Source organism: Arvicanthis niloticus, chromosome 12, assembly GCF_011762505.2.
Source record: "Arvicanthis niloticus isolate mArvNil1 chromosome 12, mArvNil1.pat.X, whole genome shotgun sequence".
Lineage (NCBI taxonomy): Eukaryota > Metazoa > Chordata > Mammalia > Rodentia > Muridae > Arvicanthis > Arvicanthis niloticus.
Genome location: NC_047669.1, coordinates 73,046,365 through 73,069,014, shown reverse-complemented (window position 1 = coordinate 73,069,014; position 22,650 = coordinate 73,046,365). Strand labels below are relative to the sequence as shown.

Below are 22,650 nucleotides of genomic sequence, written 5' to 3'. Positions count from 1 at the left end.
TTCACTGTTGAGGAAGGGAGCTCACACTTTCACTGTTGAGGAAGGGGAGCTCACACTTTCACTGTTGAGGAAGGGGAGCTCACACTTTCACTGTTGAGGAAGGGAGCTCACACTTTCACTGTTGAGGAAGGGGAGCTCACACTTTCACTGTTGAGGAAGGGGAGCTCACACTTTCACTGTTGAGGAAGGGAGCTCACACTTTCACTGTTGAGGAAGGGGAGCTCACACTTTCACTGTTGAGGAAGGGGAGCTCACTTTCACTGTTGAGGAAGGGAGCTCACACTTTCACTGTTGAGGAAGGAGAGCTCACACTTTCACTGTTGAGGAAGGGGAACTCACACTTTCACTGTTGAGGAAGGGAGCTCACACTTTCACTGTTGAGGAAGGAAAGTTCACACTTTCACTGTTGAGGAAGGAGAGCTCACACTTTCACTGTTGAGGAAGGGGAGCTCACACTTAGACTGTTGAGGAAGGGGAGCTCACACTTTCACTGTTGAGGAAGGGAGCTCACACTTTCACTGTTGAGGAAGGGGAGCTCACACTTTCATTGTTGAGGAAGGGGAGCTCACACTTTCACTGTTGAGGAAGGGAGCTCACACTTACACTGTTGAGGAAGGGAGCTCACACTTTCACTGTTGAGGAAGGGAGCTCACACTTTCACTGTTGAGGAAGGGAGCTCACACTTTCACTGTTGAGGAAGGGGAGCTCACACTTTCACTGTTGAGGAAGGGGAGCTCACACTTTCACTGTTGAGGAAGGGAGCTCACACTTACACTGTTGAGGAAGGGAGCTCACACTTTCACTGTTGAGGAAGGGAGCTCACACTTTCACTGTTGAGGAAGGGAGCTCACACTTTCACTGTTGAGGAAGGGGAGCTCACACTTTCACTGTTGAGGAAGGGGAGCTCACACTTTCACTGTTGAGGAAGGGAGCTCACACTTTCACTGTTGAGGAAGGGGAGCTCACACTTTCACTGTTGAGGAAGGGTAGTGGTGACCTGCACGTTGTATTTCTAGTAAGCAGTTGCCGGCTGATTCTGGAGGATGAGAGAGAGCTCTGTGCAGGAAAGGACTCCGTGTGAGAGTTGTCCGTGTGTAGACTTAAGAACTAGGGAGGCAGCAACAGAGAGGATCCTTTTGGAACACCAGCGTTTTGGGATGATGGAATAAAGCAAAGTGTGAACGAACCCAGGAGAAGCAAGCACATGACCCCAGAGACGGGAGAGCTGGAGGTGACAGCACAGGACGGGTCCCCAGAGGAAGTGAGCCAGAGGGGGTGCGGACTTAAACACCAACTAGCTCAGTGCCAAAGGATGAATCATGCCGGAGCCATTTGACTTTGGTTTCCTTGTCTGTAAAAGAATAACACCATATGCTATATAAGGCGTGCTATAAGGTGCACTATACAGTGAGGCGTGCTATAAGGTGCACTATACAGTGAGGCGTGCTATAAGGTGCACTATACAGTGAGGCGTGCTATAAGGTGCACTATACAGTGAGGTGTGCTGTAAGGTGCACTATACAGTGAGGCGTGCTATAAGGTGTACTATACAGTGAGGCGTGCTATAAGGTGCACTATACAGTGAGGCGTGCTATAAGGTGCACTATACAGTGAGGCGTGCTGTAAGGTGTACTATATTATAAGGCTTATAGGAAGGTTCTGAGCCCAAAGTATTCAACAACACGCAATTGTTTTTTCCCATTTCATCTCATAGCTTTTAGAACAAAAATACTCAAATGAGTTGACTGTTGGCAGAGGAGTGTGTGTGTGTGTGTGTGTGTGTGTGTGTGTGTGTGTGTGTGAAAGTGTGTGTATGAGGATATGTGTGAGTGTGTGTGAGAGAGAGAGTGTGTGTGTGTGTGTGTGTGAAAGTGTGTGTATGAGGGTATGTGTGAGTGTGTGAGAGAGAGAGAGAGTGTGTGTGTGAAAGTGTGTGTGAAAGTGTGCGTATGAGGGTATGTGTGAGTGTGTGTGTGAGTGTGTGTGAGGGTATGTGTGAGTGTGTGTGAGAGTGTGTGTGTGAGTGTGTACAGCATGTATGTCCATGCGCAGGCACATGTGTGGATACACACACACATTTAGGGCTCGACAAAGAAACAGTATCATATTGCCAGTTTTAAGCACTGGGTCAGAGAGATGGCTCAGCCAGTGAAAACACTTTGCTACACTAACCTGAGAGCCCAAGTCCATTCCCTGGTTGAAAGCAAGACCCAGCTCCCTACCTCCCAGAATTGTCCTCTGACCTCCACACACTTGCCATGACATGTACTCTATACACAAACAATAATGTAAGCATACATAAAGTTTAAAAAAGAAAGTTCCAGAAACTTTCTGAATACCAATCAGAATTTAATTACCAAGTCAGAGTAATTTTTATGTTATTTTTTAGAATTTATAAAAGTATCTGTTTTTAATATATATGAGTATGTGCCTGCATGTATGTATTCTGTACCTGTAGAGAACAGAGGCGGCATCAAAGCCCCTAGAACTTAAGCTGTAGCCAGCGTGACCTACCATATGGGAGCAAGAGCTCTTCACAGCTGAGCCATCTCCTTAACCCTGTCAAAGTCATGTGAGTCGATGGAATTCAGTCTGTGTGGCTCCCCCACTCAGATGACAGCGGATGTGCCCAGCACAAGGTGTGTGTTGGGGGTGGGGTGTTGAGAGCAGCCATCAGAAGCTACACAATGGATTGTTTCTCTTTGCATCTGTCTCCTGAAAGTTAGATACATTAGCAGTGACACCAAACAGTATTTCCCCATAGTGTCAACACCTGTGGGCTTCAGATTTTCTAGAGAAACAAGACTTGAAATGTTTTACCCTATGCAACTCATAGACCATCCTAATACCCCACACATTCTTGGCCCTTTGATTGAGTGGATTTTTGCAATCCTGCAAATTATTTCATTTCTTTAATTTTTAGTTGTTCATTTGTTTAGAGGACAGGATCTCATGTAGCCCAGGCTGGCCTTTAATTTGATATGTAGCCAAGGATGACCCTGAACTCTTGAGCATCATTGCTCCACCTCCTAAGTGCTGGTATTCCAGGTGTTACCCACTGTATTTGGGTTTTTTATCTGTTTTCATAGCAAAATAAAAATTAAATTTAGGGAGCTAGAGAGATGGCTCAGCAGTTGAGAGCACTGGTTGCTCTTCCAGAAGACCCAGGTTTGATTCCCAGCACCTATGGTGCCTCACAAACATCTTTAACACCAGTATCAGGGAATCCAATGCCCACTTTGGCTTCCTTAGGAACCAAACACACACATTATACATGTGGCCAAAACACCCATACACATAATAAAATAAACAGATAAATAATTAAATTTAGTAACCTTGTGATGTAATGCTTACCGTTTTCTGCTTTTTAGTTGGCAGGAAGGTATCGTTCTTTCAGCCAGACGATGAAGTGGTTGGTAAGTCGTGGTTCCCAAGTCCTCTCCTCTGTGGCCAGCTGTCTGTCTTCTGTGTAAATGGTAATGCTCACTGTGACCTCACTTCAGATAGAAACACTGTCTTTGACTGGGGGTGTAGTATGTTCAATCCTAGCATTCCAAAAATTAAGATATTTCTTGGCTTTTGAAATTTGTTCTCAAATAAATACCGACTACTGAAGGAAAGGGATCCTGGCTTCAGCGGAGCACTTCAAGCCTGTCAGCCCCTGGCTGCCGAGCAGCCACAGACAAGCCAGCCTGCATCTTTTCCTCTGTGCTCTGCCTCCCTACCTAGTCACAGGCCTGTGCTTGAAGATTGTCGATGGAGGGGGCTCTGTCCAATCTCTGTTCCCCACCCCACAGAGCTCTCTGCCGTTCTTGTAAAACTACAATAGTTGTTCTTAAACCAATGGTCAAGGTGAGCATGTGGTGACCATCTGCCCATGCTTGTACCCAGACAGACGCGACTACGTGTGAGCACCACTGTCGTGACTGTCTCAGTGCCTCATCTTCTCAGAAGGCGTCCTCCGAACCTTGGGGAAGGCTGTGGAAGATGAGATGTGTGGGGAAGTGTGTCTTCAGCTTCATGGGGCCACTGACTTGCATTTCATGAAGAACTGATGATTGTATTCTTACTTATCCAAGGAGTCAGTAATACTCTGTACTGCCTACGTTCCTTACTGTACGAGAGCAGACTTAGAACTTGACTAGGCTCCAGAAAAAGCAGGATTCTGTTCAGGTCACATCCCGTGAAACCAAACTGTGGAAAGGACCCAGGGACCCAGCTCTCCAGGTCAGCTGCATGGCAGCGGCCATCTCCACATCAGCTCCACTGCACAGAGTCTACATGAACACGTCTCTTAGGGAATGCGTTCACTCAGGCAATTTTCCCCTTAAGCTTCTGGTTTGAATTTTTAGGAATTTTGCCTTTGGATTCAGAAGACCCCGGACTCTGTGAAGTTATTCGAGTGCATGAGCATTACCTGGGTATGTGGCCGTCCTCACTCCACTGAGCATGACCTTCACCCTAGCCCTGTGAAGGCTGCTGCTTACATTATCATAAGTTAATGCTTAGATTAAGCATTATATAGACCTGTGAGCTTTATTAACATTGCTCGTGGCTGTGAATTATATTCATATCAGAATTTGTAAATGTCTTGCTCTTGGCTTATCTGTGTGTGTGTGTGTGTGTGTGTGTGTGTTGTTAGAGATGGAAATGAGAAACTCGAGCCTGCTAAGCAAGAACTGTACCATTGAGCTCTTCATTACTGACTAAAACAAAAGAATGCACACAATTTAGACAATATTTGTCAAAGCTGAGGCAGGAAGGAATTCAAAAAGCTTATATTTGGTTTTTGTTGCTAATAGTTGCACATAATCAGTGTTCAGTTTTATTTTTCATGAGAAATTACAGTTTGAGCATTTTCTAAATGCATATACACTTCCTGAAAATAATGAAAAAATACTTCATCTCCTGTGCAATTGGAGGGATAAAGAACATTTAGGAACTAGGGCTGCTTGGTGGCCCCACTTGCTGTAGAAGCTGAAGCCGTAAGAAGAGAGAGCTGCAGCTGGAGAGGCAGCTCAGGCAGCAAAGAACTTGCTGCATAACCCTGAGGACCTGGTCTGGAACTCCAGACGCCACAGAAAATCCAGGGGCAGTGGCGCACCCTCATAGCCTCAGAGCTGAGGACAGCAGGGACAGGAGGATCCCTAGGGTTGCCAGCCAGGCACCCTAACCCACCAGGGGCACCGAGTTTGATGAGAGATCTTATTTCAAAACGTAGGATTGTGGGTAGTACGGAAAGACACCCAACATGTAACTCTGGTCTCCACATGCGCATGGATATATACACCCAAATACAAATGAGCACATACATACAACCAAATGGCTTTAAAAAAAAAAAAAGCAACAAGACAAAGCCCTGATAGGCAGGGGTGTGTGTTTTAAGATGCTGGGGATGGATCCCAGAGGCCTTGTGCATGCCAGGCACGTGCTCTGCCATTGTCTGCATCCCCAGTCCAGCACTGAAGAATTACAGAGCAGAAGGGAGTGAGCACACTGGAGTCTGGAGCCTAGCCATAAAGTCTAAGTTCCACACGATGCTTCTTCTGAGTCAGGAAGGTGGACTCTGGTCCAGAAGTGTCTGACGTCTATGGAGTAAACAATTGCCGAAGTCTTTGAGGAAGGAGCCAGGATTCGATGTTTCCTTAGGCCAGAGATGGAGGATCTAGAGTTCAAGGCCTGGGCTACAAATCGAGAGCCTATCTCAGAACAGTCTTAAGTCCTGTGAGAGTGACCACCATTGGGGCTAGAGAGGTGGCTCAGTGGTGCAGAACACTTGCCTCTCTTCCAGAACGCCTGAGTTCAGTTCCCGGCACCTGTAGCTGGCAGCCAATGTATCACATTGGCTACCAGCTACAACAGATCACAACAGATGTATCACAACCATCTGTAATACAGCTTCAGGGGACTTGACACCCTCTCTGGTGTCCATGGACACGAACACAGACACATGCACACATACATATAAAATCATTAAAAAATTAACAAATGACCACCAAAGTTATGACCCCTAGGTGAGAGTCCTGGCCACACTCACTGCACAGTGAGGACATTCAGCTAGGAAACCTGTGTTGCTGCTTGACATCTCATGAGCAGAGGATGGTTTCAGTACATTGCATGAAACTCTGCACTGCCAAATTGCAGATTCAACTTGAGCTAGTATGCTTAGCCTGGTGACTGTGTAATACACTCAGCATTTAGCCACTTTGAGTTCAAGTAAGTTTTGTTCTTTTACCAAACCCAAGAATGAGGTTCCAAATGACGCCCCCAGTTGTGAGCACTGTTTCACAAGATCAGTAAACTGTCGGAAACTGTGGGGTCCTCCCAGCCAGCTTAGCTGTTCTCTTCTTCTGGCTCCTTTTTAAATGTTTGCTTGCCTGTTTGCTGGTTTGTTTGTTATATGTAGGGGGTGGCGAGGTACCGAGCATGTGGGGTGCATGTGCATAGGTCAGAGAACAACTCGTAGAAGTCAGTCCTTCCACTTGTGTGTTCCATGCATGGAGCTTGGTTGTCAGGCTTGGGGCAAGTGCTAGCTTTCAGTTCTCAAGGCATCTGCCAAGCTTAAAATAATTTTAATCATTCAAAACTGGGCATGCATTTACAACTCTGTCCTTTTTTTTAATGACCAAAACTAAGAGCTATTTTTAGTGCTCATGTAGCTACCAGTGATCTATATTTTATTTGTTTGATTAGCCTTTATAACATAATAAGCATTGACCATATAATGTAAAAGCAAGAGCCCTGTCCAGTTAATTAGAACCTTTGGAGTCCAGCACTGGAGAGCACTTGCTGAGCTGTCTTGAGGAGTGGCCTTCAGATCCCCACACTCAGCAGCCTGCAGATCCCTGTCATCTCACAACAAGGAGCATCTCACCCTTTTCTGCTCTCCTGTGGCACTTGAGTGCACACATATATATAAACTATAAAAATAAATCTTAAAAAAAAAACTTTTAGACTTTTTTTTTTTTTTTTTTTTTTTTTTTTTTTAGTATTGAACAGAGTTTACTCAGAGCATGGGGAGGGGAATTAAGAGGTTAGTAGGGGCCGAGAGAGGCAGAGAGTAGAGGAGTAAAGGCCGGCCATGAGCATGTGGAGAAAGGGGGAAGGGAATGGGGAAGGGTCGAGGGGAGGCAAGAGATCAAGAGAGGGAGGAGGGAGCAAGCAGCCCCTGTTATAGTGGGCAACTTTTCGATTCTTAAACATAATTTTATTGCCCTTAATGGTTTTTTTTAAGGACTATATGAATGGTGTGTATATGCACATGTGTGTGCACATACAGGTGTGCTTAGAAGTTATATATGTGCCCTGTTTTTGTCCCCTTTATCTCTCCTCCAAGCCATGGCTCACTGTGGACCCACAGCAGGTCTCAGATTTGTAATTCTCTCACAAGAGTTTGGCGTATGTCATATGAGTAACATTTTGATAAAATATGGTAGACTGAAATCTTATGGTGGGAGATGCTGCCTCCCAAAAAGCCATACAAGTAAGATGTGTGTAGATGAACATGAGAACAGATAGGTGTACTTTAGGTCATATATTCACCTTATTACCCATAAGGCCTTAGGAAAACCAATTAATATTCTGTACCTTATTTCATAATTAACAAAATTAGAAGAATAGTATTACATAGATTAAAAACAAAAGAAAAATAAAAACAAAGTGCATGTCTTCTGCGGTGTGCCTTCTGCGGAGGGCTCGGACCCACAAAAGTGCCTTCATCTGTGCATGGTCACTAGTGCAAGCCTGCAGGACTCTGAGAAGAGTTGGTCACTAGTGCAAGCCTGCAGGACTCTGAGAAGAGTTGGTCACTAGTGCAAGCCTGCAGGACTCTGAGAAGAGTTGGTCACTAGTGCAAGCCTGCAGGACTCTGAGAAGAGTTGGTCACTAGTGCAAGCCTGCAGGACTCTGAGAAGAGTTGGTCACTAGTGTGGGCCTGCAGGACTCTGAGAAGAGTTGGGGTGTCCACTTGAGGCTTGTTTAGTTTTGTAAGAGTGGCTAAGTGAGCTGAGGGTAGGGACTGTAGAGGTAGTCGCTCAGTAGTAAAGGTGTGACATCTTAAGAGCACTTGTTGCTCTTGCAGAAGACCTAGGATTAGTTACCAGAACCGATATAGTTCATAACCATCTGTAACTCTAGGTCCATCCAGGGAGGTCTGGTGCCCTCTTCTGACTTCCAAGAGTACCAGGCATGCATGTGGTGCATGTGCATATATATATACAGGCAAAACACTGCTACATAAAATAAAAATTAATAAATGTAATTTAAATTTTTTTTAGAGAACTGGGGATAAAACATTTACTGATTTACTATAAAGGAGATTAAAGGATACAAATAAACGAATGAAGATATACACAGGATAAGCACTCTCTCTCTCTCTCTCATACACAGGATAAGCACTCTCTTTCATACACAGGATAAGCTCTCGCTCTCTCTCTCTCTCTCTCTCTCTCTCTCTCTCTCTCTCTCTCTCTCTCTCATATTTCTTCCTCTTGGATATAGGGCAGAACCCCCACTAAAATGAAGGTCTTTGGTATTGGAGTCCCCCTTTAATCCCAGCATTCAGAAGGCAGAGGCAAGTGGATCTCTGAGTCCAAGGCCAGCCTAGTCTACAGAGTGAGTTCCAGGACAGTCAGGGCTACACAGAGAAACCTTGTCTCAGTTAGATGGATGGACAGATGACTGATAGACAGATGGACAGACAGACAGACAAAAAAATGAAGGTCTTCATATCTACCAGGAGGCAAAACATGTCAGAGTTTTATGGCTCCAAGACTGGAACAGCAGGATTAAAGCGCAGAGAGTCAGAAGGACTTCGCTCTCTGAAGCTTGCTTCTGAACTGACACACCCCAGCAATAGAAAAGACCATCTTTTATCTTCACTGAGTAGGCAACCAAGGACAAAAGGTCCAAATACTTTGATGAAAGATACACTTATGGTCACTTAGAAAATAAGACAGGCAGTGTGAGTTATGACCGGGAACCAAGGAGGAAAGCATATCTATAAATCATGCTTGTTCTGAAGAGTGTCATAAAGAAATCCTCCTTCTGTTTCATTCCCAGGTTTGTTTGGGGATTTTCACTGAGATGGCACACAGGCTCTGCCTCCCACTAGGTGGCGCTAGTCTGTTGCAGTGCATTGCTGACTGCTTTGTGAGCAGCTCATATGGAAATAGCAATACACAGAAAGAATTCCTTTTAGTGGAAACAGCACCATAATTTATTTAAACAAGAATTAGTCGAAATGTGAAGAAACAGCTTATTGGGCAAATCATACAGAACTCTTACTTTTTAGTCTGTCACCCTATTTGAGGGTTTGAAGGGCTTCTGGTCTCAAGCATTTTGTAGGGTGCTCAGCTTGTAATATTTGTAACATAGAAACTGATACCTCATCTGAAATATATGAAAATTCCATAAAACAATAAACAAGAAAGTGCTACGACTGTAACAGTCACTTCATAAATGGACTCCAGAGGCTGGCAGCCGTGAGAGGAGAGGGTCCTCAGCATTTTCATTAGATGAGGAGCAGCAAGTGACAGTCACCATAAGAAGTGTCACACACCCAAGTAATGGGCTGTGGACTCAGAGCCGAGGATGGCCAGAGGCTGTTCTGGCAGCAGGTGCCGTTGCTGGGGAAGCTCTGTGAGGACGGCTGTGAAGGCGAGCGCCTCTCCAGACTCACTGCCTTAGTGTGTCTGTCTTAGTGTTACTTTACCAGCCAGAAACTGCAAACATATTCACCAGCTAAGAACGGACAGACAGACAGACAGACGCTTCCACATCGCCCATGCTATAAAATAATAAAAGTGAAAGCTCCACCATGGCTTCCCTAATGAAGACAGGAAAAGGATGTGTTTAAAAAATAAGGTGGGGTGCTCATGTCAGCACATACACTCAACTAACCCGAATCCTTGCAGTGCTCCCAGAGTCTGAACCACCAATCAAAAAACATACACTGGCTGGACCTAGGCTCTCCACATATATGTAGCAGATGTAGCTTGACCTTCATGTGGGTCTCAAACAACTGGAGCAGGGGCTATCCCAAAAGCTGTTGCCTGTTTGTGGGATATGATCTACTACCCAGGCTGCCTTGTCTGGCCTCAGTGGGAGAGGAAACGCCTAGCCTCGCAGAGACTTGAAGTGCAGTGTGTGTGTGTGTGTGTGTGTGTGTGTGTGTGTGTGTGTGTAAGTGTGGAGTGATACAGAGAGGGTCTCAACCAGCTCACAGGAGAAGGGAAGGGCAAGGGTGGGGGATGGATTGTGGGAGGGGGCAATGAGTAAGAGATAAGGTGAATAAGTAAAAAGAAAAATTAAATTAAAAAAAAAAACCTAAAGTGGGGCTCAGGGCATGTCTTCTGCTGTTTATACATACTCTGTGTCTTACACGTAGTCACACACTTTAAATTTGAAAACAATATGAAATATAAAAAAAAACGTCAAGTTCAGAATCAGGCAGAACTGGTAGCTGTTGAGTGTTCATGTGATGAACTGGGGTAGAGGAGAAACAGAACCGTAGAGAGCGGGGACTGTCAGGAGGAAGGCGGTTGCCTATCTGTGTTTTATACTCAGCCCTGCAACTGAGCTGTGTGTTCTGTGTGCCTCCCGGGTGTATTTGATCTCCCATGCTAAGGATCAAAGCAGGGAAGTGTAGTGTAAGTGGCATAGGAAGTGACTGCAGCAGGGTGGCTGCTCTGGTGGGAGAGACGAGGCACTAATGGAACTTGCTAATGAAACGTTTCTTCTTGTTCTTTGTGATAGTTCATAAGCCAGAAAAGGTCTCCTGGACGGAAGCCGCTGGAGTCGTCCGGGACGGTGTCCGGGCCTGCACAGCTCTGTATTACCTTTCTCCACTCTCTCCTGGAAAGTCTGTGCTGGTCATGGATGGGGCAAGTGTGAGTCCCAGTTGATTTTGTTTAAAAAAAAAAAAATGAGCCCAATATACCATAAACAGGGAGTGTAGAGAAGTTGTCCACAGATGTCCTTCTTTGTTGTTAAATTGTTAGATTTCTGTTCCAGCCTCCCACTTTATCCTGTAGACAGCTTTTATCAGTAGCACATAGAAGTTAGATATAGTGTGGCTAGCTGCTGACTCTGAACCACCAGTACGTTTGTTTCTCTCTTGTGTTTTTCAACAGTGATGATCACCCCCAAGGCTTGGTGCATGCTATTCAAGTGTTCAACTGTAGAACATGTTCCAGCCAGGCCGTTTTAGTCGTTACTATTATTCTTAGGGAAATTGTTTCCCTTCTGGGGGGGGGGGGGCGGGGGAGGTGCAAAATTTAGGGTAGAATCTTGTTTGTTTTTTTAAGGTTTTTACATTTGTTTTATGTATATAAGTACACTATAGCTGTCTTCAGACACTTCAGAAGAGGACATCGGATCCCTTTATAAATGGTTGTGAGCCACCATGTGGTTGCTGGAAATTGAACTCAAGACCTCTGGAAGAGCAGTCAGCACTACTTAACCACTGAGCCATCTGTCCAGATTTATTTTTAACAGGATTTATTTTTTAACAGGTTATTGATGAAAGCTGCACTCCTGGGATGGGGCAAATGCATCTTTAGCACTTTAACTCTAGGCTGCATCCGGCATCATCAGTGTTTTCCTAGTTCTTGTGTTCTTACCAAGGATGCAGCGATGGTGCCCTTGAAGTGTTGTAATTCACTGAGGCAGTATAACCAGATTCCCATTCATGCTGTCTAGCTAGCTTTGACTAATGATGCTACTGTGGGCCACTGTTCTTCTCCATGGCCATGTTTCTGGGCAAGGCCCTCCATCCTTGGACTTATGGTGTGGTTAGTCTGACCTTGCAGTTAGCAGGGGATCGGCCGGATGTTTGCCCTGCTTAATTGGAGCACATTATTTCTTTTTTCTATTACGTAATGTTTTAAAATATATTAAAGTAATACTAAAGAATTACATGTGTTAAACAGTCTGTGAAATAAATTAGATGTGCCCTCTCACCTGTATCTATTGATATGTATTTCCACACAGGCATTTGGCACAATAGCCATTCAGTTAGCACACCACAGAGGAGCCAAGGTGATCTCAACAGCACACAGCCTGGAGGACAAGCAACATCTTGAAAGGCTTAGGCCTTCTATAGGTACGTTACATGTTACAATACTCAGTACAGACCATTTAAAACATGAAATCTTACAGGGAAATCAAAACCTGCATTGGTAGCCAGGCATGATGTCTCTTGCCTGCAGTCCCAACACTCAGCAGGGTGAGGCAGGAGAATCATGAGTTCAAGGCCAGTCTAAGGTACCCATTAAGATCCTTTTTCAAAAAAAGAAAGAAAGGGAGGGAGGGAGAGAGAAGAGAGGGAGGGAGGAAGGGGAAAAGAAAATTTACACTGGTAAAGCAAAGTACAGAATCCCAAATAAAAATAAGCTTTAAAATGCTCTTAGCATGTGTGCTAAACCCAGATTTACTTAGGTGATACAGTTCATTACTGAAGTTTCTTATTACTGGTATTTGTGCATTTGGTCACCATGATGCTGGCACTCAAACCCATGGCCATGCACGCTAGGCAGGTGCACTACCACTGAGCTACATCTTCAGCCCTATCTAAGATTCTAAGCCTACACTGTTTTTACATCTTCTGTTTTTTCTTCCTTGTCCTATTATTACCAAGTAACCAGGTTTCTAACCAGGTTTGAACTAAGTCAACTTTAATACAAGTTAGAAACACAGGTTGTCTCTATTTTCTGCTGTCAGTCAGTTCTTTGACATCACTTTGTATATTTCTCAGCCATGAACACCGCCTGCCTTGTGCAGAACAGAACGCTGAGAACCAGACCCATGTGTTGAGAACCACTCTGTCAATGTTGGAACCCGCACTGCCAGAAGCCTTGGGGGCTAAATTGTTAGAGCCTGCACTGCCCCAAGCTGCTCCGGTCCTCGGGTCGGGGTTCAGCAAGAGAGAGAGTGAGGACGGACTCGAGGAATGGAGACCAGACAGAGTGTGATTCAATCCCATTTATTCTTCAGTCTCTCTTCCTAGTCCAAGTCCCTAGTTCCAAGTCACTAGTCCAAGTTACAAGTTCCTAGTTCCAGTTGCTAGTCTCTTTCCCAGTTCCAAGTTCTTTCTCCAAGTGCTAAGTGCCTAATCCCTAATAATTTCTTCTGTCTGCCTCTGCCTTTTATATGTCTCACTTCTAAGCCATGCCTCTAAGTCACACCCTTAGGTCTTATCTCTATTTTTTTTTTTTTTTTTTTTTTTTGAGACAGGGTTTCTCTGTGTAGCCCTGGCTGTCCTGGAACTCACTCTATAGACCAGGCTGGCCTCGAACTCAGAAATCCACCTGCCTCTGCCTCCCAAGTGCTGGGACTAAAGATGTGCACCACCAGGTCTTATCTCTAAATCACATCTTTAAATCTCACACACCCAAGGGAAAAGCCTGGGTATCTAAAGCAAGATGTTATCAGAGTGTGCTCAGCTGTTGTAGGCTATTGTAATCAAGTCTCTTGTCAGGGTATATGGCTCAAGATGGCTGCACAGATGATAGCCGCCTTCTGTCGGCTCCCCACACCCATGCACACATTTTAAACACAAGTAAGATACAGCTGTAATGTGAAGTCATGGTGGAAGCTGGCACACTCTCAGAAAGGTTGAACAGAAAAGAAGACAAGTATTGAGACTAGGGAAAGTGAGCAGAAGAATGAGGCAAGACTGGAACGAAGAACGTAACAGAGAGAAAGCACAGACAAGCAGAGCGTGAGAGAAGGGCAGCCAGGAAAAGTCATGGTAAATGGGACTCTAAGTCCTTGGCAACCAACAATAGCTTTCAAATAGTTTAACTAGCTTCTTCAAGATACAGCCGAGCAGTGATGGCACAGGCCTTCAGTCCCAGCACTAGGAAGGCAGAAGCAGGGGGATCTCTGAGTTCAAGGCCAACCTGGGCTACTGAGTGAGTTCAAGGGCAGCCAATGCTGTTACACAGGGAAACCCTGTCTGGAAAAAGACAGAAAAAGGAAGGAAGGAAAGGAAGGAAGGGATGGAGGGAGGGAGGGAGGGAGGGAGGGAGGGAGGGAGGGAGGGAAGGAGGGAGAGAGGGAGGAAAGGAGGGAAGGAGGGAGAGAGGGAGACAGAGGGGGGAAGAGAGAGAGAAAAACAAGATAAAGCCCTGGACTAAGACTTTAATCCAGCTCCAAGGTATTTCCGTTGCTGCTTTCTGCATGTGACAAAGATAAACAGAAATAGAAGCAAGATAATACAGGAGCTAAAGGGAGAAGGTGGAGATTGAAGGAATTTGAGACTAGAACTGGGAACAGGGAGATGGCACCGTGGATAAAGCAGCAGAATTAAGGCCCCAGAACTCACTTGCCTGTAGTCAGCACTTAGGCGGTAGAAGGGGGATGGGATCCCTGGGGAAGCTACATCAGTCAGCCTAAATGACAACTAGCAGATTCTGTGGGAAACACTACTCAATAAGTACAAAAGTGGATGGGCCAGTGAGATGACCCAGTGGGTAGAGGCACATGCCACCAAATACCTTCCCTGGGACCCACATGGTGGAAAGAGGAAAACAATTCCCACAAGTTGTCCTTTGGGCTACTCGTGTGCTGTGTGTGGTACACACGTGCATGAGGCCTCCATCCTCATGTGCACATGTGAACATGTGCACCCACAGACATTTGTAAACGTTCATATACACACAGAAAATAGAACGGAGGTATCAATTGTAGTTCAGTCATAGAATCCTACCTGTCATGCATAAAGCCTGTGTTTACTCTCCAGCACAGGAAGATGGGAGAGGGCTTAGAACAGAGGTAGAGAGCTGAAACTGTAGTCTTGAAAATGTTTGCCTGTTGGCTCATTCTGCACTTCCAGGATTGCTCCAGAGCCTTCGTGTAAAGTGTTTAAGATTTATTTTTCCATGTGTGTATGTATGCCACATGGGTGCAGGTGCTAGCCCAGTCCAAAATGGAACCAGAGCCCCTAGAGCTGGAGTTTCAAACAGTTGTGAATTATGTGACAAGGGTGCCAGGAACCTGGCAACAGCTCTCAGGCAGTATGTGCAGAGTGAGCATCTCTGCAGCCCTGCTCCTGCACTCTCACCCTGTAGCCCTGCAGCCCTGCAGCCCTGCTCCTGCACTCTCACCCTGCAGCACTGCTCCTGTACTCTCACCCTGCAGCCCACCCTTACCTTCTCACCACCAAGAGTCGGAGAGCTGTCAGACTGTGCCTGTAGTCTGAACAGCTCTGAAAAACATCATCTTCAGCAAGGTGCTAAAAACAAAATGAAATATAACTATATCCTCATTGGTTCAGATTTCGGTTCAATTGTTTTCAATTCTCAGTATAGTTCTATTGTACTATTAATATAATTCGTTTTCTTTTTTGTTGTTTTTTTTTGTTTTTTGTTTTTCAAGACAGGGTTTCTCTGTGTGGCCCTGGCTGTCCTAGAACTCACTCTGTAGACCAGGCTGGCCTCAACCTCAGAAATCCGCCTGCTTCTGCCTCCCAAGTGCTGGGATTAAAGGCGTGTGCCACCACTGCCCGACTATAATTCATTTTCTATTGCTATAATTCTTTCAAGAGCTAAGGACATTACTCAGTAGTAGACTGCTTTTTTGTAATTGATAAGGTCCAGGGTTTATCTATGTCCTTCGTCTAGTACCACACACACACAAAAATAATTTATGTGTGTGTGTGTGTGTGTGTGTGTGTGTGTGTGTGTGTGCATGTGTGTGTATGCATGCACATATGCAATTAATGTAGCCAATTAAAATTAGCTTGATTTTCCCCTATCTCTACCAAAACCAGTCATGTTCCTTTTCCTCACATTCAGGACTGTTCTCCAGTATAGGAGCTGGAGGGGCCTGGGGAGGGTGGGTTTTCATGGTTAAGAAGGGATGAATGATGAGTGCCCTAGTGTACAAAGGACGCATCTCTGGATACTAGTAAGAAACTGTTTGCATGGGCCCGTTCTCAGCTTCTTGGGGCTGGCAGGCTGTCTTGTGTTCACAGACAGCTGACTGTGTCAACAGGCCAGCCTTGGGTGAAATGTACATGTTTTCATCCCAGTGAATATGCCCACCCATTCCTTCAGACTGAACCTTACAGTTCAAGATTGAATTCCTGAAAAAACACTTTAAGCAGAATTGACTTTTTCCTTTTAATTTAATAATTGTTGAAACTTACTAGCTTTTCTTTTCCTTTCCCCCAATCTGTTTGTGTTGATCTTAAAGAAAACAGTACAATTTCTTGATTTCCTGTCCTTTACAGCCCGAGTGATTGATGTGTCTAACGGGAAAGTCCATGTTGCTGAAAGCTGTTTGGAGGAAACAGGTGGCCTGGGAGTAGATATTGTCATAGATGCAGGAGGTGGGTACCTGAGAACCGGGCAGATGCAGGAGGTGGGTACCTGAGAACCGGGCAGATGCAGGAGGTGGGTACCTGAGAACCGGGCAGATGCAGGAGGTGGGTACCTGAGAACCGGGCAGATGCAGGAGGTGGGTACCTGAGAACCGGGCAGATGCAGGAGGTGGGTACCTGAGAACCGGGCAGATGCAGGTGGTGGGTACCTGAGAACCGGGCAGATGCAGGAGGTGGGTACCTGAGAACCGGGCAGATGCAGGAGGTGGGTACCTGAGAAATGAGTAGTCTGTGTGATGTTTTTAGTTAGATAAGTTGAAGAAAAGGATTAGGAACTAATTATTACTGCATTCATAAAATTGAATGTTTAAGGATTTGTTTTTAATTAAAAATTCATCTATTTAAAATCTAACTCCTTCCCTGATTCCCATGCTCAACCCTGTCCCTCTGGAAGAGGGAGCACGCCTTTTAAGCTTCAGGCCCCGAAGCTTAGACAGAACAGGGGAATCCCGTGAGAAAGCCTGTCATCAGGACAAGGCTCCATAGTGCGTCCCTGATACTACACACCTGCCTAGCATTTCCTAGCCACAAGTACTGCATGGCTGCCCTCTAGTGGATGGCTGACCACTGTACTGCCTGTTAAGGAGAACAAGTTTGTTCCCTTCTCTTTCGTGAGCTTTTACTTGGCTCTGCCTCACACCTAGTCTGCACATGTAGATGGCACTACTGAAGGATCAGCGTCATGAGCCTGCACAACAGCCATACTTGTATTTTATTGTACTGTAGCCATCGCGTGTGCTCCTTCCTGATCTTTGTTCTCCAGACTTTGAAACTGATGCATAAAATCATCAGTGGAAGTCAACACTGTACTTCAGTGTAGCCACTTTTCAAATGTGGCGTCAGTGCATGGGACTCAGTGGTTCCATGAGACAGCATCTCATCCCATTGTGTTAAGCCATGCTGGCTAGAATTAGCATGAGACATACCTTGCTTGCTTCCAAATAAAAATTTATATTTCATTTAATTTTAATTAAGTCTAGAATACATTTTGGTGTAGCATAAAGTCAACTGTTTGCCTTTTACTAAGAACAGTGTTTCTTGTTATAAAACAGACTGATAAATAAAATAAATTGTCAGAGCTTTATAAAATATCTTTTTTTCTCTTTTCCAATTATTCATTTGTAAGTGAGATTATATAGTAAAGATGCTGAACCAGCTGTAGACTTACAGCTGCCACATAAGCATGACATCATCACGCTGCTTGGTGTTGGAGGCCATTGGGTAACAACAGAAGAAAACCTTCAGGTATTATCAGAAATACCAGAGCCTTGCTACTACACCAAGGGAATGGCATTAGCAAAGAACAGCATGAGCTCTAATCACACCCTGTGTTTAAAAGAACAGTTAGCAGCCGGGCTGGGAGGCAGAGGCAGGTGGATTTCTGAGTTCGAGGCCAGCCTGGTCTACAGAGTGAGTTTCAGGTCAGCCAGGGCTACACAGAGAAACCCTGTCTCGAACCTCCCCCCCCCAAAAAAAAAAGAATGTAGCTTCTATGTTCTATGTTCTAACATTTTTCTATATTAGGTACATACTGGTCAAATTCTATCCAGCAGAGAAGTCGTTCAGTTAGAGTGAACTATAGTTGTATCTAGTTAATTGCACGTAGTAACATCTGGATTTTTAAATTGTATTTCAAATTACACTTTTATCTTTGTGCGCACATGTATATGCAAGGGAGGCCAGAGGTAAACATCTGGTCTCTCCCTCTATTGTTCTCCACCCTATCTTTTGAGAGTGGATCTCTCACTGAGCCTGTTTGCTTGCCAGTTTGGCTAGTCTGGCTGGCAACAAGACCCAAGTATCCTCCTGTCTCTGCCTCTCTAGCACTGGGATGACAGCTGTGCTGCTGCACCTGGCCTTTTACATCTGGAATTAGAGCTGTGCTGCTGCACCTGGCTTTTTCCATCTAGGATTACAGCTGTGTTGCTGCACCTGGTCTTTTACATCTAGGTTACAGCTGTGCTGCTGCACCTGGCTTTTTACATCTAGGATTACAGCTGTGCTGCTGCACCTGGCTTTTTACATCTAGGATTACAGCTGTGCTGCTGCACCTGGCCTTTTACTGGGTGCTAGCGTCCAACTTTAGGTCCTTGTGTCTGTGGAACAAGAACATTGGTAACTTGAGTCATCCCCCAGATCCATAAAATTTTTCTTTCCAGTAACCTTGTAACTGTAATGAAATATTTATAAATAATATTATAATTTTATAACCCAAATTGATATTCCTATATGTCTGTATAAATAAATTACCTCCCAAGGTTATATTTTTCAACAGAATTCTAATTGAATGTTTATATCATAGCTAATATTTAAGTACTATAATAATATACCAGTCCAAAGGTGCCTGACAGTAGTGGGCCAAAGGCACAGAGAGAAGCTGTCACACACACTACCCTCTGCTGTCTTATCCCCAGATTCCAGATTGGCCCTGCAACTGCCTTGTCTTGGCTATTTCATCATGGCACAGGGAAAAAAACCAGTTAACCAGTGGCTGTTTAAGCTTGTAGGGAGCTTTTGTGCTTTCTACATGTTTAATTTGTCCTGAAGACGTTCTAGTCTAAGCTCATTATGCTGTTCACCTTAACAGCAGTTGTTCTGTCTTTGTCTCTTCTATCAAAGTTGGATCCTCCAGATAGCCATTGCCTTTTCCTCAAGGGAGCAACGGTGGCTTTCCTTAATGATGAAGTTTGGAATTTGTCAAATGCACAACAGGGAAAATATCTTTATATCCTTTTTTCTACTGATTTGAATTGCTAGCTTAGAATTGCCTTGTACTCATAAATTCTTTCAGTGTAACAATAATTAGCTGTGAACTTTCCTTGAGTATGTCTGACAGTGTGACATGTATCTTGCAGTCATTTAAACATTAAGTCTATATGAGGTCTGAGTAATGTAGTTCCATTTCACAGGTGAAAAGACTGATGTTTATTTACAGAGACTACTACTGTGTGCCCAATGGTACAGAGAGCAAGAGACAGAATCATTATCACACTCCAGGGTCTAACTCCTGAACGGGAGGTAAATAATGAGACAGGTAGAAAGTTTTCTTTTGCTTTTAACCTGGTATTACATGATCCCTTAATTAGTAGCATACTTAACTTTTATGATGGTGCCATTGCATAAAAGATTAAAAAATGTTTACAGAAGCCAGGCGGTGGTGGCGCACGCCTTTAATCCCAGCACTTGGGAGGCAGAGGCAGGCTGATTTCTGAGTTCGAGGCCAGCCTGGTCTACAGAGTGAGTTCCAGGACAGCCAGGGCTACACAGAGAAACCCTGTCTCGAAAAACAAAAAACAAAAAAACAAAAAACCAAAAAAAAAAAAAAAAAAAAAACCCCAAAAAAGAAAATGTTTACAGTTTAATTTTATATTTAATTTTATAAGTATCATAATGGAACATTTATTTATTTGGCCTGATGTGTATGTGTCTGTGTATGGGTCTATGCCTACATGTTGTTTGTGTACCTGGTGTCCAAGAAGACCAAAAGAAGGTGTCAGGTCCCCTGAAACTAGAGTTACAGACACCTACATGAGTTCTGGGAACCAAACCTGAGTCCTCTACAGATACAGCGAGTAATCTCACCAATGAGCCATCTCTCCAGACCTTCTTATTTCTTTTTATTTTTTCTTAATATGGATATACTATTGATTGCTGCAACATAGTATATTATGTACATTTTTGTTCCTAAGACAAAACACCATGACCAAAAGCAGTTTATAGAAGGGTTCAGTTTGGCCTACAGTTCTCTGATAGCTGGGAAGCCTTGTCATCAGGATAGGAACCTGGATTCACACACCCTTATCCACACATCTGAAGCAGAGAGAGATCAGTAAGCAGGGATGAGGCCAGGCCACAAACCATCAAAGCCTGCCCCATGAAGTGCTTCCTCCAACAAAGATGTACCTTCTAAAGGTTCCATAACTTCTGTAACACCACCAACTGGGGACCAAACCTTCAGACACATGAGCCAATGGGGGGCATTTTTCATTAACACTACCACAGATAGGTGCATATTAACTAGCTTTTTTCTCATTTTTGAAACAAAATAATTTATGCAAACGAATTGAGCCTGTTATCAACCGAATCACTCAATGACTGTTTATTTCATGTGAGAGCTGAAATGCTGAATACCGTGCATAATGCTCAAATGAAAACGACCAAGGCACCCCACTGAGCAGCTCCTGTGCTGGCTTGCCGTTCTTACTACTCATCTTCCGGGCCTTGTGTTCCTGTCAGACCTCAGTCACTGCAAATCATTCCTGTGTTCTAGAAGTGATGGACAGTTGTAGTTGCTGTGGTACCACTTTGAATTTGAAAGTGCAAAGCTTTAAAAAGGAAAAATAAAGGAGCCCTGCCCAGCATCTTGAATGGTTTACTTAATCCCCACTCTGCTAAGTTAAACCTTAACAATTCTTCCATTTACGCATCTTAAAAGACGTGATGGAGAAGTTATCAGCTGGTATTTTCAGGTATGCTAAAACAAACAAAAAGTTAAATCATCATTTTTCAATTCTCAAAGAGATAAAGTGGGTGTTTGTATTTATTCCAGTTTTATGGTATATCTAGGACTTGTGTTTTTCTATTCACTTTAGATAAAAACTGTTCTTTCATGTTTCTCAGAATGTATCTGGTTGTGCACCAGTGAGGTTTCCCACAGATAAAGGCTCTTGTGATTTTTCTCCCCTCAGTTCTGTTATGTGTCTCACCTTTCTCCTTTCTTCCTTCCTCTTGCCAAAGAATTTGAAATAATCCATAGATTGGCAAGAGGAAAAAAGTACCCTGGTCGTTTAAATTGGGGGTTTATATCAATTATAAAGTAAGGATCAGATAAAGGGACAGAATAGTATATTTTTCTTGTACACACGTTTAGCCTGCTGTGTGGCATGTGCCTGTCCTCACGGCACTTGGAAGGCTGGAAGGAAGGCAGTCATGAAGTCTAGGCCATGGTGGGCTAGCTAACAAGACAGAGCGCGTCTGAAGAAAGAAAAAAAGAGCACGACTTCTTTAAGCCATAGAAATATTAATGCATGGGACTATCATTTTTGTGTGGATGTTTCTTTTTAAGACAGCTATCTAGCTCAGGCTGGCTGACCAGGGGCTCGAAGCTATCTAGCTCAGGCTGGCTGACCAGGGGCTTGCAGCTATCTAGCTCAGGCCAGCTGACCAGGGGCTCACAGAGAGTCACCTGCCCCTCTGCTTCTCCACTGCTTGGGATTAAAGGCATGTGCCACCACCAAGCTGTTGGCATTATTTAAAGGAAAATAATTAAATGCATGGTCGACTGCATCCTGTGTGATGTCTACATCTGTGCCTGTGCCTGACATTTCTAATCATTCTTCCTCCTCAGACCTCTACTTGATGAACCCATTCCACTGTACGAGGCAAAAGTTTCCATGGAAGTTGTTCAGAAAAATCAAGAAAGAAAAAAGCAAGTTGTTCAATTTTAATTTTCTTTCCCAGACTCAGTTGGATGCACCCACACCAATATATGAAGCCAGTTTTCTTTGGAAATTGTTGAGAAAAATCAAGGAAGATAAAACAAGATTTTCTATTTTTAAGCCTGTTTTCCTGCCACAATATAATGTTTGGTTATTTGACATATTTGAAAAATACTTACAAAATTAATGTGCAAACAATCCAAATAATTTTTTTTAACATTCTGAAGGGGACATTCCAAAAACTTCTTTTTCTTATTGTATCTATACACTTTGCCTCCGCTATAAAATTCTTTCCATTAAGAAAACTGCTTTCAGCAAAAGCCCCACTATTCTATTCATCTGTCACAAGCTTTTGCTATACTGTTAGAACATAATTTGCTTTTGTATCAACTTCATTCTCAACACCTTCCTTAACAAACCTTTGATGCTGTTATCTTAGCATTTGAGTGTATTTTCCAACTTCAAAGTATCTAATCCATTGGCATTTAAATTTTGTTTTTAAATATTCACTCACTCTGAATTCCTCCGACATCATACAGAATCAGAGTACCTGGTCCTGTAGTAGTGGCGTAGCATTTGCATAGAGGGCTGGGGTGGTCGGGCACTAGGGACAAGGGTGGAGGACTTGGCGTGAGGCTAGCGGACACTCCCCCTCGTGGGTACTCTGTTGAGCTCGGGCTCATCACCATCTCTTTCAGAATGGTACTGCAGCTTCTCTCAGAGAGAAATAACTGCCTATCACCACAATTCAATGTGTTGGTTGCTGTGCATTCATGCTCCGTACCCGGGGCTGCCACTAAGCCCGCCTCCGACTTAAAGTAGTATTAA

General features: G+C 44.1%; 1 protein-coding gene across 1 annotated transcript in view; it reads left to right on the top strand.

Moving 5' to 3' along the window:
- The window catches only part of Cryzl1 (crystallin zeta like 1), a 44,588-nt gene extending 22,257 nt beyond the window's left edge, over positions 1–22,331 (top strand). The window contains exons 5-13 of the mRNA XM_034515705.2: positions 3,372–3,416; positions 4,353–4,421; positions 10,756–10,889; positions 11,992–12,103; positions 16,235–16,333; positions 17,511–17,629; positions 19,004–19,109; positions 20,808–20,853; positions 21,732–22,331. Coding sequence (XP_034371596.1) covers positions 3,372–3,416; positions 4,353–4,421; positions 10,756–10,889; positions 11,992–12,103; positions 16,235–16,333; positions 17,511–17,629; positions 19,004–19,109; positions 20,808–20,853; positions 21,732–21,831 — 830 coding nt within the window. The 3' untranslated portion in view covers positions 21,832–22,331. The remainder of the gene's footprint in view (positions 1–3,371; positions 3,417–4,352; positions 4,422–10,755; positions 10,890–11,991; positions 12,104–16,234; positions 16,334–17,510; positions 17,630–19,003; positions 19,110–20,807; positions 20,854–21,731) is intronic.
- The last annotated feature ends 319 nt before the right edge of the window (positions 22,332–22,650 follow it).